The 15,256-nt window shown below is 52.1% G+C and overlaps 1 protein-coding gene and 1 non-coding gene across 4 annotated transcripts; one reads left to right on the forward strand and one right to left on the reverse strand.

Moving 5' to 3' along the window:
- The first annotated feature begins 2,816 nt into the window (after positions 1-2,816).
- On the forward strand, positions 2,817-2,932 carry LOC118677776. The gene has a single exon (XR_004974502.1). It is a non-coding gene; the product is annotated as a U5 spliceosomal RNA (small nuclear RNA).
- Positions 2,933-10,447: 7,515 nt separating this feature from the next.
- On the reverse strand, positions 10,448-15,212 carry BTBD19 (BTB domain containing 19). 3 transcript variants are annotated; one of them, XM_036350123.1, is made up of 9 exons: positions 14,171-15,212; positions 12,857-13,070; positions 12,691-12,744; positions 12,153-12,212; positions 11,981-12,049; positions 11,776-11,907; positions 11,529-11,654; positions 11,260-11,405; positions 10,448-10,968 (listed from the first exon to the last, which is right to left on the reverse strand). In XM_036350123.1, the coding sequence occupies exons 1-8, from the start codon at positions 14,251-14,253 to the stop codon at positions 11,271-11,273; spliced, it is 873 nt and encodes a 290-aa protein (XP_036206016.1). In that variant the 5' UTR covers positions 14,254-15,212; the 3' UTR covers positions 10,448-10,968; positions 11,260-11,270. The 3 variants fall into 3 exon arrangements, with proteins under 3 accessions (XP_036206016.1, XP_036206014.1, XP_036206017.1); XM_036350121.1 differs by having other exon boundaries at positions 10,448-11,405; XM_036350124.1 differs by lacking the exon at positions 14,171-15,212 and adding an exon at positions 13,261-14,159 and having other exon boundaries at positions 10,448-11,405.
- Between the last annotated feature and the right edge of the window lie 44 nt (positions 15,213-15,256).

Consider the following 15,256-nt stretch of genomic DNA (forward strand, 5'->3'; position numbering starts at 1 on the left):
CTCATCGATGTTTCTGGCTCTCTATCTCTCTCCCTTCCTCTCTGTAAAAAATCAATAAAATATATTTAAAAAAAAAAAAGAAAGAAAGAAATGGGACGATTAGAGCCTATCTTGTAGGGTGCTATCTTTTTCTTTCAGGATTTTAAATAAAATCCTTATGTAAGAAATGACCTGGCGAGGGAGAGGGAGAAAGAGTAAGAAACGTTGATTTATTGTTCCAGTTACTTATATATTCATTGGTTGATTCCTGTATGTGCCCTGACAGGGGATCAAAACCTTGGCATATTGGGACGATGCTCGAACCAACTGAGCTACCCGGCCAGTGCTATTGTGATTTTTTTTAAACATACAGAAAAAGAGAAATATAACCAATATACCTAGATTCAATATATGTTAACACTTTGCCACATTTGTTTAGTAGAAAAAGAGATTTTTTCTGAACCATTTCCAAGTGTATTACAGGCAGCCTGATACTTCTCACCTAAACACTTAGCAAACTTCTCCAAATCGTCAGGATAGTCTCCTACAAAGCCACAAAACCACCCAGTAAATAATTCTCTAATATCTAATGCTCTTCCATATTCAAATTTTCCCAAAATGTCTTTGGTAGATGGTTCTTCTCCTGAACTATATACTAATCAAGGATCGTGTATGACAGTGGTCCTTGTATCTCTTCAGTATCTTATAATGTTCCCACCTCATGTTTGCCATGACTTCTTTTTTTTTATCTTTAAGAAAGCCAGACTGAAATAAACAAATACGTACATACATACATAGAAGAAAGGCAGGCTGCCTTCCATGACTTTTGTTTGACATTTGACGTGACCAAGCCAGTTATCCAAGAAGGCCCCACGTTCTGCCATTGGCTGGTGCTTCCTCATGATGGTGTTTAACCTGTTCCTCTGCCCCTGCGTTTCCTGTAAACTGGACAATAAGTCAGAGTCTTGATTAGACTTGGGTTAACATTTTTGGGAAGAATGCTCTGAAGTAGGCAGCTGCTGGTGTTCTGGCATGTTAGGTTTAGAGAGCCTGGAGGTCATCGGGCTGACGTCATGTTAGCGGCTGAACATATATGTAATTGGAAGATGTGGAGGAAGAATCAGTTGAGAGAGAGTACCTGGAAGGTCATCAGACCTGAAGCCTTTGATTGGGGGGGGAGTGGTGATGAGAAATCCCAGGAAATCTATGGAAGAGATCCCCCAGGGGGTTTCCAGAGGAGTTGGTGACAAGACAGAACTAAAGAGATTACTACCTGAAGCCTGACTGTCAACAAAAGCCCTGCCCCGGCCCCACCACAAAAGAAAATCCTGGGCCCTTGCCTGGAAAGTCAGTTGATGCGTCTAGAGTTGAAAATACGGCCCTCCCGGGGAGGTTGCCGAGGCCTTAAATGATAGGGCATCTCTAAAACCAAAACTGGAAACACAGGGACTCTTTCCCCCTCCCCACATGGGAGTCTGTGCTGTGAAGTTCTTTCCTCTTCCCCACGTGGGAGTCTGTACCTGTTCTTCAATAAATCTCTACCTTTGAAAAAAAAAATAAAGAAATGACCTGGCGCCCCAGCTGGTTTGGCTCAGTGGATAGAGCATCGGCCTGCGGACTGAAGGGTCCAGCTTCGATTCCAGCAAAGGGCACAGGCCTGGGTTGCGGGCTCCATCCCCAGTGGGGGGCGTGCAGGAGGCAGCCAGTCGGTGATTCTCATCATTGACGATTCTATCTCTTTCTCCCTCTCCCTTCCTCTCTGAAATCAGTAAAAATATATTAAAAAAAAAAAAAATGAAATGACCTGGCATCTCCTAAGTGCTGTGTTTGTAGTTTGTATAGATGTGAGCTTTTTTCGAAAGATTTTGCTGTGACTGCATGCTTAGGGAGAAACCCTGAAACGTGGAATGAAGGGTGTGTCCTGGTGTGGCTGCAGCTGAAGGGATTCCCGCCAGGGAGCTCCACGGCCACTGGAGTGGTCAGTCCTGGGACGCTGACCACATCCGGTCTCTGGGACACGTCCGAGCTTGCAGGGCAGTGCAACCTGGATGGCACCTCACAAGACTCCGACTTCAACACCCTCACCCCTCCCGATCACTGACAAGATCAAATCCGCGCTGTTTCCAGGCCCAACTCCATTTAGCCTCCGCCGTCACCCCAGCCCTGGGCAGCGCCCTGCAGACACGCCCTCATTCAGACGCCCTGCTGCACCGGGGCTGCTTCACCGCCCGAATTTCACACCCATTCCCCCCGCTGGAGCACGGTGCCCTCCCCTTGACGGGACTATCCTTCGGACACCTCGGATGCCGCCTCCTTCGGGGGTGCTGGCGCTGCGCCTCTCCCGTGGCCCCTAATGTCTGTGCGGGACGGTCTCCGCTTCTGTCCCTACAGCTGTGGGGTCCCTGCGGGTATGGAAGGCTCGGACTGAACCTCAACGATGGGGACTTACTTAATCCCAGCCCCATAAGGAACTAGGCACCCGGCCCCGGCGGGAAACGCCCTTTCTTCCCAGGCAAACCGGGCGCGGTTCCCGGCGGACCCGCAGAGAAGAGGGAAGAGTTGCCGCCCCGGGTCCGACGGCGCCGCCCCGCGAGGGCAGCTGGTGTCGCGGCCTCGCCCCGAGCGGCCTGTGATTTGCATACCCATCGTGCACCACGAAACCAGTCCCCGCGCGGATTCCCACCCGCGGGAACCTCCCGCTGCCGCCGGGCACGCCGCTGTGAGAAAGGCAGGGTCTCTGCAAACGCCGGGCGGGGCGCGGGCCCGCGGGCACTCGGCCACCGTAACTGAGCTGGGGGTGAGCGTGCTCTAAGCCTTCCGGGCGGAGGGCGGCGGGCATACTCTGGTTTCTCTTCAGATCGCATAAATCTTTCGCCTTTTACTAAAGATTTCCGTGGAGAGGAACAGTTATGAGTTTTTACTCAATTTTTTGAGGCCTCGTTTTTACGAGGCTACTTTCCAAAAGTTAAAAAAATAGAAGCTGGCTTTTACTCTGGTGCTGTATCTCATGTTTAATTTTGTGACTAGTATCCAAGCTGGCGCAACTTGTTGGAGGTTCTCAGTTGCTGAACTCCGAACTTAACAGGCTCTTTATGTAAATGCAAATCCGATCACACACACCATCCTCTCCTTCCTTCTTCAGGTCTCATACAACCTTATCAGGAGTCTGCACTCCATCCTGTATAGAGCAGTTCCAGACCCACCACATCATCGTTTATCCTTTTAACCGGCTTTATTTGTTTGTTTTTGTTAATCCTCACCTGAGGATATTTTCCCATTGATTTTAGAGAGAGTGGGGGGGAGGGGAGAGACAGAGAGAGAAACGCCGAGGTGTCTCTTGGTGGCCTCCCGCACATCTGACCAGGGCCAGGGTCCTCGATCATAATCAAACTCAGGACCCTTCAGTCCTCGGGCCAGTGCTCTATCCACTGAGCCAAACCGGCTAGGGCTTAACCGGCTTTATTTTTCTTCGGAACACAATCTACTTCCTGATTATAGCATACATTAATCTGTCTGCTGTATGTTTCTCCTCCTACAATGGAAGTTCTGTGAGGAAGGGACTTCACCTAACTTGTTCTCTGATGGATTCCATGACCCCAAATCAATGTCTGGCACATCGACAAGGTATATTTGTTTAGCAAATGGATGAATAGATTTATTTTCTAAATCACATATATAGTATTTAATCTCTCCCACCACAGTTATAAGCACTTTACAGAATTATTCATCCTAAGAATCCTATAGAATAGGTTCTATTATTATCTCTACTAGTGGCCCAGTGCACAGATTCGTGTGCATTGAAAGGAAATTAATTAGAAGAAATATTTTAATATTACTATTCACCCTTTCTCTGTAATAGAAGTGTCAGAGATGAAAGAAAAGTAGTAAAATGTATATGAAAATAATATATAAATTGATTAATAAACAATAACAGCATGATATAACAACAAAGACATGACATAAAAACAACAAAAATATGATGTAGAAACAACAAAAACATGATATAAAAACAACATTGATAAAAACAATGACTGATAAATTAATTAAACTTATTCTAACACTGAGGTCAATGTTAGACGGGAACAAATTAATTCTTGGAATCAGAACAACCTCTTCTTCCGCAGATCCTGTTAATACTTCAGCTTCAATTATGTTAGGTTGAAATCTTGTGATAATAAATCTAGTGCCATTACAAAGACCCCATTTACTATTAAGATTTCTCAGTAGCATGATGATTGCACCTACTTTCAATTCTAATTTATGACACGGCATTCCTGAAGAAGTAATACTTTTAAGAAATTCGATGGGAAAATTATCCTTTTCAGCATCATCCGTTAAATCTAGTATTATTGTCGATTACACTGTTGTCTCTGCGTTTTAATGCAATACCTGTTCCCCAGCCTTTTTCACCATGTGCGAAAAGAATAAGATATGTCATTGCATCTAATGTAGGAAACAGGATATACTGATTTGTTTCATTTTAGTGGCACTCAGATTATTGGGATCTGGTTTACAATGAATGAGCAAGTCCCTTTCGAAAGGAGGTCCTCCATCTTCGTTTCTGACTATGACGGCAACTTTGGTTACACGGGGAAAATTATATCTACCTGATCACTATTACAATCATATTTAGTCACCATTGTTACCTCCATGTGGCACCGCCGCTTTCTTTCAGCTTCAGAATGTCAACAAAAACAAATTCATGATCCACAATGATAGATCAAACACACATGTGCGATTGGTGCCAGCGAGAGCTTTATATGTGTCATGCATGCACGAGTCAACTTATCCTTTTATAGATGTAGAACGAACTTGCTTAATTAGACCTGCTTTCTGATGTTGCTAAACTTTTTCCAGCCCAGTGAAGCACCCCAACTTCTCTTTCAGGTAATTGTCAGCAACACAGCAGTAAATATCAACACGAAGCAGATTATTATTGTAGATAACACAGGAGAACAAAGGGAAAATATTTAATTGCAGCAGTGTTTGACTATATTCTGCGCAGTGAGAAAACCTGAAGTCATTTTCAAGGTCCACCATTTCTTACTTCTTTTCAGTTGGGTCAAGTTTCTAAGCTTTCTAAATCTCCATTTTCCAGCTGATGAAAAGGAAATAGTATTCCACTGAGTCTCCTATCTACCTACTCCAGGACTTCTGTGAGGATCAAATGAGATGAGGCACAGGAAAATGCTTCACAGACATTTGGTTAACGTGTAAAGTGTTCCCACCTGAGGCTAGTCGTTGCTAGGGAGAGGAAGCCAGGTGTTGCTACTCGACGTCATAACCCAGACGGTCGGACACTTAGCATATTAGCCGTTTGTATAGGTAGATTTTATAAATAAATGAGGCCTAGATAGGTTGAAGAGCCTCACTCTAGCCACAAAGCCAGAAAGGGGTGGAGGTGGGATTCAAACACAGGCAGCCTGCCTCCAGAAGAGCCACACTCTTTTTCTTCTTTTAAAAATATATTTTTTTGATTTTTTACAGAGAGGAAGGGAGAGGGATAGAGTTAGAAACATCAATCAGCTGCCTCCTGCACACCCCCTACTGGGGATGTGCCCGAAACCAAGGTACATGCCCTTGACTGGAATAGAACCTGGGACCTTTCAGTCCGCAGGCCGACGTTCTATCCACTGAGCCAAACTGGTTAGGGCAAGAGCCACACTCTTAATCACTGTGCTACTAGTGGGGTTCAGAACATGCTACCCCAAAATATGGCACCTTGACATATTGAATATTTTAAACTGAAGGAATTTGAGAAAACAGGAAAGTCACTTTGACCTTCCCTACCCTCACCCTATTTTAGGCAGTTAGACAGACACATGCAGAGCAAGGACAACGGGCCAGGCACAGAAGGTCACCAGGTGGAAAGCCCCAGGTGCCCAGCAAAGGACAATTGCAGGGTGGGACCTCGCCCCCAGGGTGACTTTTCCTCCCCTAGCATATCTGGTCATGCGGTTTGGACACCCTTTCCTCCCTAGAGATAGTATCTAGGCCTCAGTTGTATTTCAGCTCCAGGCCCAGAAAAGCAACAAACCCAGCCACGGCTGCTTGCACTTAGGACCAGCGCGTTGGATAATGACCCCCAATCAATCAGTGGAGACCTAGACCCTGAAAGGACTCACCTGGAAAACTGCTGAATACTCTACTGAGATCCTCCCCTGGGACGTCACCTAAAATCTCCACCCTGGAAACCCTTAGGGCAGAGAACCCAGTGTGCTCTTCCCCTGGGAGCCCGAGCCCTTCCCTCCGCCTCCCCATGCCCCCAGGCTCCTTACCATTCCCTTCCTCACTCCCAATCTCCAAGGACCCTTCCTTTACTTCTATTAATGTGTTTCCATTTTTTTTTCTATGAATTACTTCTGTGGTTTTATAAATAAATGTTCTCTTATAGTTGGAGTCCTGGCTCTGAATTCTTTCCTAGCCAGAACCCAAGTAGTGAGGTTGCTGAACCCAGGTCGGTCTGACCCCACCGGACCAGCACCTGGTCCCATTCCTGCTGCCCACTCCGTTCTCCCTAAAGACAGGTCTTACCCAGAGGAAAGTTACCATCCTTATCTCCAAAGACAAAGGGACTCCCAGAAGAATCCTAACCAACAGGCCTGTTTCCTCCAGTTACACTTCCCTCATATCCTCTAACCTATCATATTTCTCTACAACCTCTTCCAGCCTTCATTTCTTTAGAAAGACTCCCATGTCATGCAAAGCTTAACTAAATGTGTATGCTTTTCTCCTGTTAATGTGTCTTTGTCAGTCTAATTTCAGACCCAGCCAGGAACCCAAAGAGGGGCAAAGAAAACTTTTTTTGCGCTGCTGGCATGGCTCAGTGGTTGAGCATTTACCTATGAACCAGGAGGTCAGGGTTCAATTTCCAGTCAGGGCACATGTGGGGTGGCAGGCTTGATCCCCAAGAGGTAGCCAATCAATGATTCTCTCTCACCAGTGATGTTTCTCTCTCTCCCTCCCTCTCCCTTCCTCTCTGAAATCAATAAAAGTATATTTTTAAAAAACATGTACATAATCTTAACTTCCTGTAATCAAATACCCACCTTGCTTTTTTCCACTTTGATGCAGTCTTCTTTATGGTCCCTCCTTAATTCCAAACGTATAAAAGAAACTGCAGCCCTGACCGGTTTGGCTCAGTGAATGGAGCATCGGCCTGCGGACTGAAGGGTCCCGGGTTCGATTCCCATTGGGGGCATGTGCCTTGGTTGTGGGCACATCCCCAGGGGGGGACGTGCAGGAGGCAGCTGATGATGTTTCTCTCTCATCGATGTTTCTAGCTCTCTATCCCTTTCCCTTCCTCTCTGTGAAATATCAATAAAATGTATTTTTTTAAAAAAGAAACTACACCACTGCCCTGGCCAGTTTGATCAGTGGTTAGGGCATCATCCTGCCCATCAAAGGGTCATGGGTTCAAATCCCAGTCAGAACACATACCCAGGTTTCAGGTTCCATCCTTGTTGGGGTGCATGCAGGAGGCAGCTAGCTGATCAATGTTTCTCTCATATTGATGTTTCTCTTTCTCCTGTCTCTCTCTCCCTCTCCCTTCCTCTCTCTCTGGAATCAATTTTAAAAATATCCTCCAATGAGGATTTTTTTAAAAAGAAACTTTGTAACTGTCATTCGCCAGAGCATTTGAGATCTTGCTTCCCAGCACTGTCATCAGTTTGACTCAAAGTCTTATAAATTCTTTACAGGTTTGGACATTTCTTACGTTGACAGACTCATGTTCTACTTGGTCTGCACTGTGCTTTTCTCACCAAAGATCACAGATATATTTTTATACCATTGTAGGAATATACCATAGTTAATTTAAATAGTCCCCGAGGTTAAACGAATCCTCTAACAGTGGTTCTCAACCTTCCTAATGCCGTGACCCTTTAATACAGTTCCTCATGTTGTGGTGACCCCCAACCATAAAATTATTTTCGTTGCTACTTCATAACTGTAATTTTGCTACTGTTATGAATCGTAATGTAAATATTTGATATGCAGGATGTATTTCCAGGGGTCGCGACCCACAGGTTGAGAACCACTGCTAGGACATCTAGCTTGTTACCAGTTCTCATTCCCCAAACACTACTGTCATGAAGTATTGTTAATCATGTGCAACAGGTCTTTGTATAAAATCTCTAAGTTAGAGTCTAACTTTATTTTCTTCCAAATAGTTAATGCTCCCTTATTTCAGATTGACAGCATTTTATTTCACAGCTCTTTTAAAGTCTTTATGGAATAAAAAGGTATTTAAATAAGGAAAAATGCCGTTGCTGAACATCTTTTTATTTTTATTTTTTTTATAATTTTTTAAAAATTTTATTTTATTGATTTTTTACAGAGAGGAAGGGAGAGGGATAGAGAGTTAGAAACATCGATGAGCTGCCTCCTGCACAACTCCCACCGGGGACGTGCCAGCAACCAAGGTACATGCCCTTGACCGGAACCGAACCCGGGACCCTTCAGCCTGCAGGCCGGAGCTCTACCCTCTGAGCCAAACCGGTCAGGGCTGCCGTTGCTGACCATTTGCAGAGCCCTGTTTAACTGATAGCGACGGGGAAGCAGAAGGCAATCAGCCCCGCTCCAGGCCCCAGGGATCTTTTCCGGGGAGACTCAGATCCTCAGGAAGACGACATGGGTAAGGCACGACAGACCAGCACGGGGAGTCCAGTGGCCGAGAGCCGCCCGCGCCGTGTGGCCCAGTGGGCAGAGCGCCGGCCTGAGGGCTGGAGGGTCCCAGGCTCCATTCTGGCCGAGGGCCGAGGGCCGAGCCTGGGCTGCGGGCTCCGTCCCCGGGGTGGAGCTGCCGCGCTCATCGCTGATGTGTCTATCTTTCTCGCCTTCTCCCTTCCTCTCTGAAATAAATAAAAATATACATTTAAAAAATAAATAAGTAAATAAATCCAGAGCTGGAGGACTAGTGCCTTCAGGACCAGTGAATTCTCGGGGAGAGAATTGTTGGGAGAAAAGCTGCTGTTATTTGGAGCCACTAATACCTTGTGAGCGCCCTGAAAGCGAACCGGATTGTTTTGTCCCGAGGGCGATGGATAACGGGGCGTCGGGCTGATAATCCCGGCAAACAGCGGGGCGTCGGGCTGATAATCCGGCAAACAGCGGGGCGTCGGGATGATAATCCCGGCAAACAGCGGGGCGTCGGGCTGATAATCCCGGCAAACAGCGGGGGGGCGTCGGGCTGATAATCCCGGCAAACAGCGGGGGGGCGTCGGGATGATAATCCCGGCAAACAGCGGGGCGTCGGGCTGATAATCCCGGCAAACAGCGGGGGGGCATAGGGATGATAATCCGGCAAACAGCGGGGGGGCGTCGGGCTGATAATCCCGGCAAACAGCGGGGGGGCGTCGGGATGATAATCCGGCAAACAGCGGGGGGGCGTCGGGCTGATAATCCCGGCAAACAGCGGGGCGTCGGGCTGATAATCCCGGCAAACAGCGGGGGGGCGTCGGGCTGATAATCCGGCAAACAGCGGGGGGGCGTCGGGATGATAATCCCGGCAAACAGCGGGGCGTCGGGCTGATAATCCCGGCAAACAGCGGGGGGGCGTCGGGCTGATAATCCGGCAAACAGCGGGGGGGCGTCGGGATGATAATCCCGGCAAACAGCGGGGCGTCGGGATGATAATCCCGGCAAACAGCGGGGGGGCGTCGGGATGATAATCCCGGCAAACAGCGGGGCGTCGGGCTGATAATCCCGGCAAACAGCGGGGCGTCGGGATGATAATCCGGCAAACAGCGGGGGGGGGGGGGGGGGGCGTCGGGATGATAATCCGGCAAACAGCGGGGGGGGGGCATAGGGATGATATCCGGCAAACAGCGGGGGGGGGGGGCATAGGGATGATAATCCGGAAACAGCGGGGGGGCGTCGGGATGATAATCCCGGCAAACAGCGGGGGGGGGGGCATAGGGATGATAATCCGAAAACAGCGGGGGGGCGTCGGATGATAATCCCGCAAACAGCGGGGGGGGGCATAGGGATGATAATCCGGCAAACAGCGGGGGGGGGGGCATAGGGATGATAATCCGGAAAACAGCGGGGGGGCGTCGGATGATAATCCCGGCAAACAGCGGGGGGGGGCATAGGGATGATAATCCGGCAAACAGCGGGGGGGGGGCATAGGGATGATAATCCCGGCAAACAGCGGGGGGGGGCATAGGGATGATAATCCGGCAAAACAGCGGGGGGGGGGCATAGGGATGATAATCCGGCAAACAGCGGGGGGGGGGCATAGGGATGATAATCCCGGCAAACAGCGGGGCGTCGGGATGATAATCCGGCAAACCCGCGCTGTGAGAGCGGCTTCGGGGCGCGAGGAGGTAATTCTCCTGTTTCCGTAATTCCTGCGCGGACAGACTGGCGGAAAGAGCTGAAACAGCTGTAAAAATCTTGTCAAGGAGAAAAAATACCTTTCCTCTCGTCTGAGCTCTTGGCTGAGACCCCATAACAAAAGCACAGGTTAACAAGAGAAAAGCACGTTTATTAACGTGAGCACTTGGTGTGCACATGGAGAGGCCCAGGGAGAATGAGGAAGTCCCTGCGCGGCCTAAAGCACCCACTGGAACTCCACCTCCCGCCGAGAGGAGAACAGCGGGGCCGGAGGTGAGGGCGGTCGGCTCCCAGGGGCGCCTTTCCACCGACGAGCTCCTCGTGATGAGTCATCCTTCTCCTGGGACAGAGGGAGGCGCCCTTACACATGGAGATTCCTTTATAAACATAAACTTCCCCTACGAAAGGGCAGCTTAAAATAACCCTTATGTCCGAAGGCACACTTGGGCCTGGCACAGGCCGCGGCCTGGTCCCTGTGAAGGCGGCGGAAGCAGGCGCGAGCGGGAGGACGCCAGGGGCCGGGTGCGGGCTCGGCGCTCACGGACATGGGACACACATGGGGTCGGAACCGGGAAAGACGAGGAGGCTCGGTTTCGAACAGAGTCTGAGGTGTCCGTGGGGCAGTTACAAAGCGGCCTCCAGGAGGCAGGTCTGGAATGAAAGAAGGGGCTGAGCCTGGAAGTGCCAGAGTAAATGGGGCGGACGAGAGTGCCCAGGGGCCGGGTGGGGTTAGGGTATGGCGCCAGGGAAAACGATTTGGGGCCCAGCGCACGCCCGCGCCCTCCCGGCCCCTCCTCGGCCCCGCCCACAGAGCTCTGCGCCCGGTCGGCCCGGGGCTTCCCGCGCGCCGCTCGCCGAGCATGGTGGGAGCGGAAGCCCGCTCAGAGGGCCGAGCATGTCGGGAGATGTAGTTTAGGGGAGGCCCGGCATTCCTCGCGAGACCTGGCCTTCGTTCACTTTAAGGGCAGGTCCAGAAAGCGGTGATGCTCCCGGGGCAGGGTGCCCCTCCGGCGGCGGCACGACGCACCTCGGGCCGTGTCTCCTCTTCGCAGAGCGTGGCATTTCCACGCCTCCACGATCTGCTCCACCTTCAGGGGAAGGCCGGTCACTCACGGTGGAGTCCCACGGTGCCCCCCTCACCCCCCAGACCCTGTGCCACCCCCCACCCCACGCTGCCGAGTGGCTCTGAGCCTGGTTCCCCGCCTCCGCACCGGGATGAGCGGCTCCCTCCGGTTTTGCTCTTCCAGGGCACTCAGCTCCGCCGGGGCCAGCAGGGCCAATCTCAGCTCCCGCACCACTGGGGCTGCTACCTCGGCCACAGGCCTCTCCAGCACCGCCTGCGAACACCAGCCCTGAGCCCGGGCGGGGAGCGGGGCACCTGGCCCACGGCCCGCTCGCCGGTTCTGGCAGCCCGATCCTTCAGCACCCTCAGCCCGCGCTCCCCTTCGCCCCGCTCACCGCTCCCACGCGCGCCCAGCTCCGGGCCGCCAGGACCAGATCGGCCTCATCCACGCAGAGCTTGTCACTGCGCAGTAGGAGCAGCAACGCGGGCGCTGACAGCTCCAGGAAGCCGCGGGTCCGAAGTGCTTCCTGTGGGTCCAGGAGTGGGTCAGGGAGGAGCAGAATGAGGTGTGTGGGGTTGTACGAAAATGGGGAGCTGTACCTGGCTGTGGGCCTCTATGAAGGCTATGCAACGCTCCTGCAAAGGTCCCAGGCCAAAGGTTACAGCCACCTGGGAGCAGAATAAGGGAGATCAAGGTAGCGATGAGAGGCCGTGTACTAGTAGCCCAGCCCTCCACGCTGGGGACTGCCTGCTTGGGTCCAGCAACACCCACCTGCAGAGCCTCACAAACCAGCTCCACGTCCAGCACCTTCACCACAAACCCCAGACATAGCTGGAAACAGAAATGAATGTAGGTTGTGCTGAGGTATCCTTGCCCCCAGACCCCCACCCATCCCAGAAGCAGTGAGCAGGCTTGGAACCGTCAGCCATCAGACTCCTAGCAGGCTCAGGCCCAGGCCCATGGACTCCCAGGCCGGGGAGACAGGGAATCACCAGGGCCTAAGCCTTGGCAAGCCCAGCCCTCCACAAAGGAGAGTTTTCATGTCTATTTCTATTTGAAGAACAAGGATGAAGGCTCTTATCTGGTATATACGGCACCAGCCATAAACACCCCATATGCTCCCCCAGCACACACCAGGCATGCAGGCATCCTTTTGCACACAGGCACACATAAATGCCTATTAACACAGTAAGATACTTCTCCCGGTGTTGGTACATGTTCCTCTCCGGGACAGAATGAGTGTGAGGAAGGGTATGAAATGAACCCATCAGAGGCAAGGGAAAGGAGAGGGGCCTGCCCATAAACCCACCTCTCTCAGTTCCTCCAGCCCATACTCCACCGCTGCTGTCAGCACCTCCAGCACCTGCAAAGTGGTGGTTGAAGTGGAAGAGTTTTCCCTGCTCCTCAACCCCGCTTCCTCTCCACCCTCCCCCACCCCCCCACCCGCCCCCCAGACCTCTGCCCAGTGGGCTCACAGAATGGCGGTGCAGCTTGACACTGTTGGTGTACAAGAACTCCAGCACTGCCAGGAAGGCCTCCGCTGGTATGGTGCTTAGCACCACCGGGCTAGGCACCCCAGGGCCTGGCTCTGGGCCCAGAAGTCGCTGGAAAAAGTTGCATCTACAGGCCAGCAAGCACCGGTGGGCAAACACCTCCTGCTGTTCTTGACCGACCACAAAGCGAACATCACTGTGGAAGAGACGGGCAGAGAGCCAGGGGAGAAGAGGCCGGAGTCTAGGGTGCAACTCTAGGCTTTGCCTTTACCCATTCTGTGTCTTCGAGACAAGGCTTAGTTCTTCCAGCCGAAGGTTTGGAATACAAAGGCCTGTGTTCTAGTCCCAGCTCCACCCTATGGTACCTCAGGCAAGTGACTTTCTACCTTTGAATCTCAGTTTGCTCCCCCATGAAATGGGACGGTAATCCCAAACTCTCCGGTCTGGGAGGAGGTGGCTGTGCTTGATCACTGAAGAAGCTCCAGGGCTGATGGATTGCACATACCCTCTCCTCCCCAGCCCGAGTCTTGGGGGAGGGGAAACGCTGCTTGCTCTTCCTCCACAGACTGCACACTCAGCTTTTTTCAGCCTCCTCCAGGCAAGAGGTGGTGGGAGGATAATGGTACAGAGACAGCAGTAATGCACCATCAAGAGGCCAGACCACATTTTCCATCTTCATGATCACTTCCGGCCCCAGCCTCTGGCCTCTGACAATAACGTGGGTAGGAGGCAGGGGATGAAAGCTGACTTCCTGAAGCCTCCTGGTCCCAGTTCCAAGGCCTGTGGCCTCCAAAGCAGTAGGTTATGGGATTCAGCCACCTTTGTGAGGAGCCTGGCTCTGAGCCAGTGGGGACAGCAAGCTACATGCCAATTCTCCCGACCAGCCTGCCCCCATTCTCTATTCCTGGTTTCAGACCCCTTGTGTCCTAGGCAGACACTGAGCCCCAGACAGCACCCTTGAACCACTTCCTGTCTGAGACACTGGCTCAATCTCTTGAACTTCGTTCCTCTAGTAAATCCCCAGTTCCTAGGACAGGGTCATCTGCTCCTCTGCCTCCCCAGGGAGGGACTCAAGCTACTTCCCATCTCTCCGGATCCAGGGGCAGGGGGCTCTTTGCTAGGAGCCCAACATCCAAAAAAGGAAGGCCTTTGCCTCAGGCCACACGGTCACCCGCTGCCCTCCACCTCTGGTCTGGGGATATTATGGCCCCTGAGTTCAAGAGGGTCAAGTCCTAACTCCCCGCCTCTCCTGCACTCAGGGCTATGGAAACCCACAGAGAGGACCCACCCCCTCACCTGTACAGGCGATTGTTGACGAGGCTTCGGAGGGCTTTGGAGAAGCGCTCAGCTCCCCCATGCACCAGTCCAGGGGCCTCCATGGGTGGGCGGGGGCAGGGGTGTGAGTGAAATAGCCTAGCAGGCCTGTTGTAGGTCCGTATGTGGGAGGCAGTAGCTGGGAAGGAGCAGGAGGCCTGGCCAGGCCTTCCAGTTGGTAAAGAGACTAGAAAGGCCAGAGAGGGAGGGGCGGGGGTTTGGGAGGCCCGCTGGCTGAGAAGCTGTTGAGGGATGGGGCAGGAGAGGCCCAGGTGTCTGAAGAAGGCATCAGAGGCTGGTAGAGGAGGCCAGAGGCTCGGCTTGGGGACCCAGGGAGGGGACCAAAAGAGGCCGAGTTGGAGCAGACTAAATGGGGGAGGAGAAGCTAACTGCAAATGAGGCCCCAGCTGGGAGCCTGCCCAGGCCGACTAGGGTGGGAAGCCTGTGGGTTTCCAAGGAAACTGGAGCCTGGCCTGAGGAGGCCCCGCCCATCTCCCACAGGCCCAGGAAAAACCTCAGACTTCAGAGGGGCCCTAAGCAGAATCGGAGGGCATAAGCACCCTGGCCCTGCCGGTCCTGGGTTCGGAGTTCTAACTCCCTGCCCTCCTACCCCTCACCCACACGCACAGAGTGAGGATCAGGTTAGCCAGGTCTGGGAAACCCCCCTCAACAAGGGAGGGAACCAGGAAGGGAGTGCTTGCCCAGCAACGCATGGCAACTTCATAACACAGGCCAGGAAGGGAAAGCCCAGGTTCTCAGGGCCCAGGCACGGCTTATTTGGGAGACGGCAGTCCTGTCTCTCCCAGAGGGGCCAGGTGAGGAGGTGTCAGCTCTGACAAAGGAGTCATGGCCTCTGGCATCCCTGAAATGCAACCCAAGAGGCGTGGCAAGCTGGGGACCAGCCCCTGAGTTCTTGGTCAGCAGGGGTCGGAGAAGGCTGGATGCCTAGTTGAGTGAGCCCCCCCTCCCCTGTGCTGAGGCAGCCCTGAGTTGAGGAAGTCAGCCACGCCCCACCCTAGCTCTGCTCAGGGAGCGGAAATATTTGTCCTTGTTTAGACTGAAGGAGAG

The sequence above is a fragment of the Myotis myotis genome, unplaced genomic scaffold (assembly GCF_014108235.1).
Source record: "Myotis myotis isolate mMyoMyo1 unplaced genomic scaffold, mMyoMyo1.p scaffold_m19_p_2, whole genome shotgun sequence".
In the NCBI taxonomy this organism is placed as follows: Eukaryota; Metazoa; Chordata; class Mammalia; order Chiroptera; family Vespertilionidae; genus Myotis; species Myotis myotis.

Coding starts and splice junctions, on each gene's coding strand:
- BTBD19 (XM_036350123.1), bottom strand. CDS start 14,253: ATGGAGGCCCCTGGACTGGTGCATGGGGGAGCTGAGCGCTTCTCCAAA. Junction 12,213..12,690: donor GGCTGGAGGAACTGAGAGAG/GTGGGTTTATGG, acceptor TTCTGTTTCCAG/CTATGTCTGGGGTTTGTGGT. Junction 11,655..11,775: donor GCTGGGCGCGCGTGGGAGCG/GTGAGCGGGGCG, acceptor TGGTGTTCGCAG/GCGGTGCTGGAGAGGCCTGT.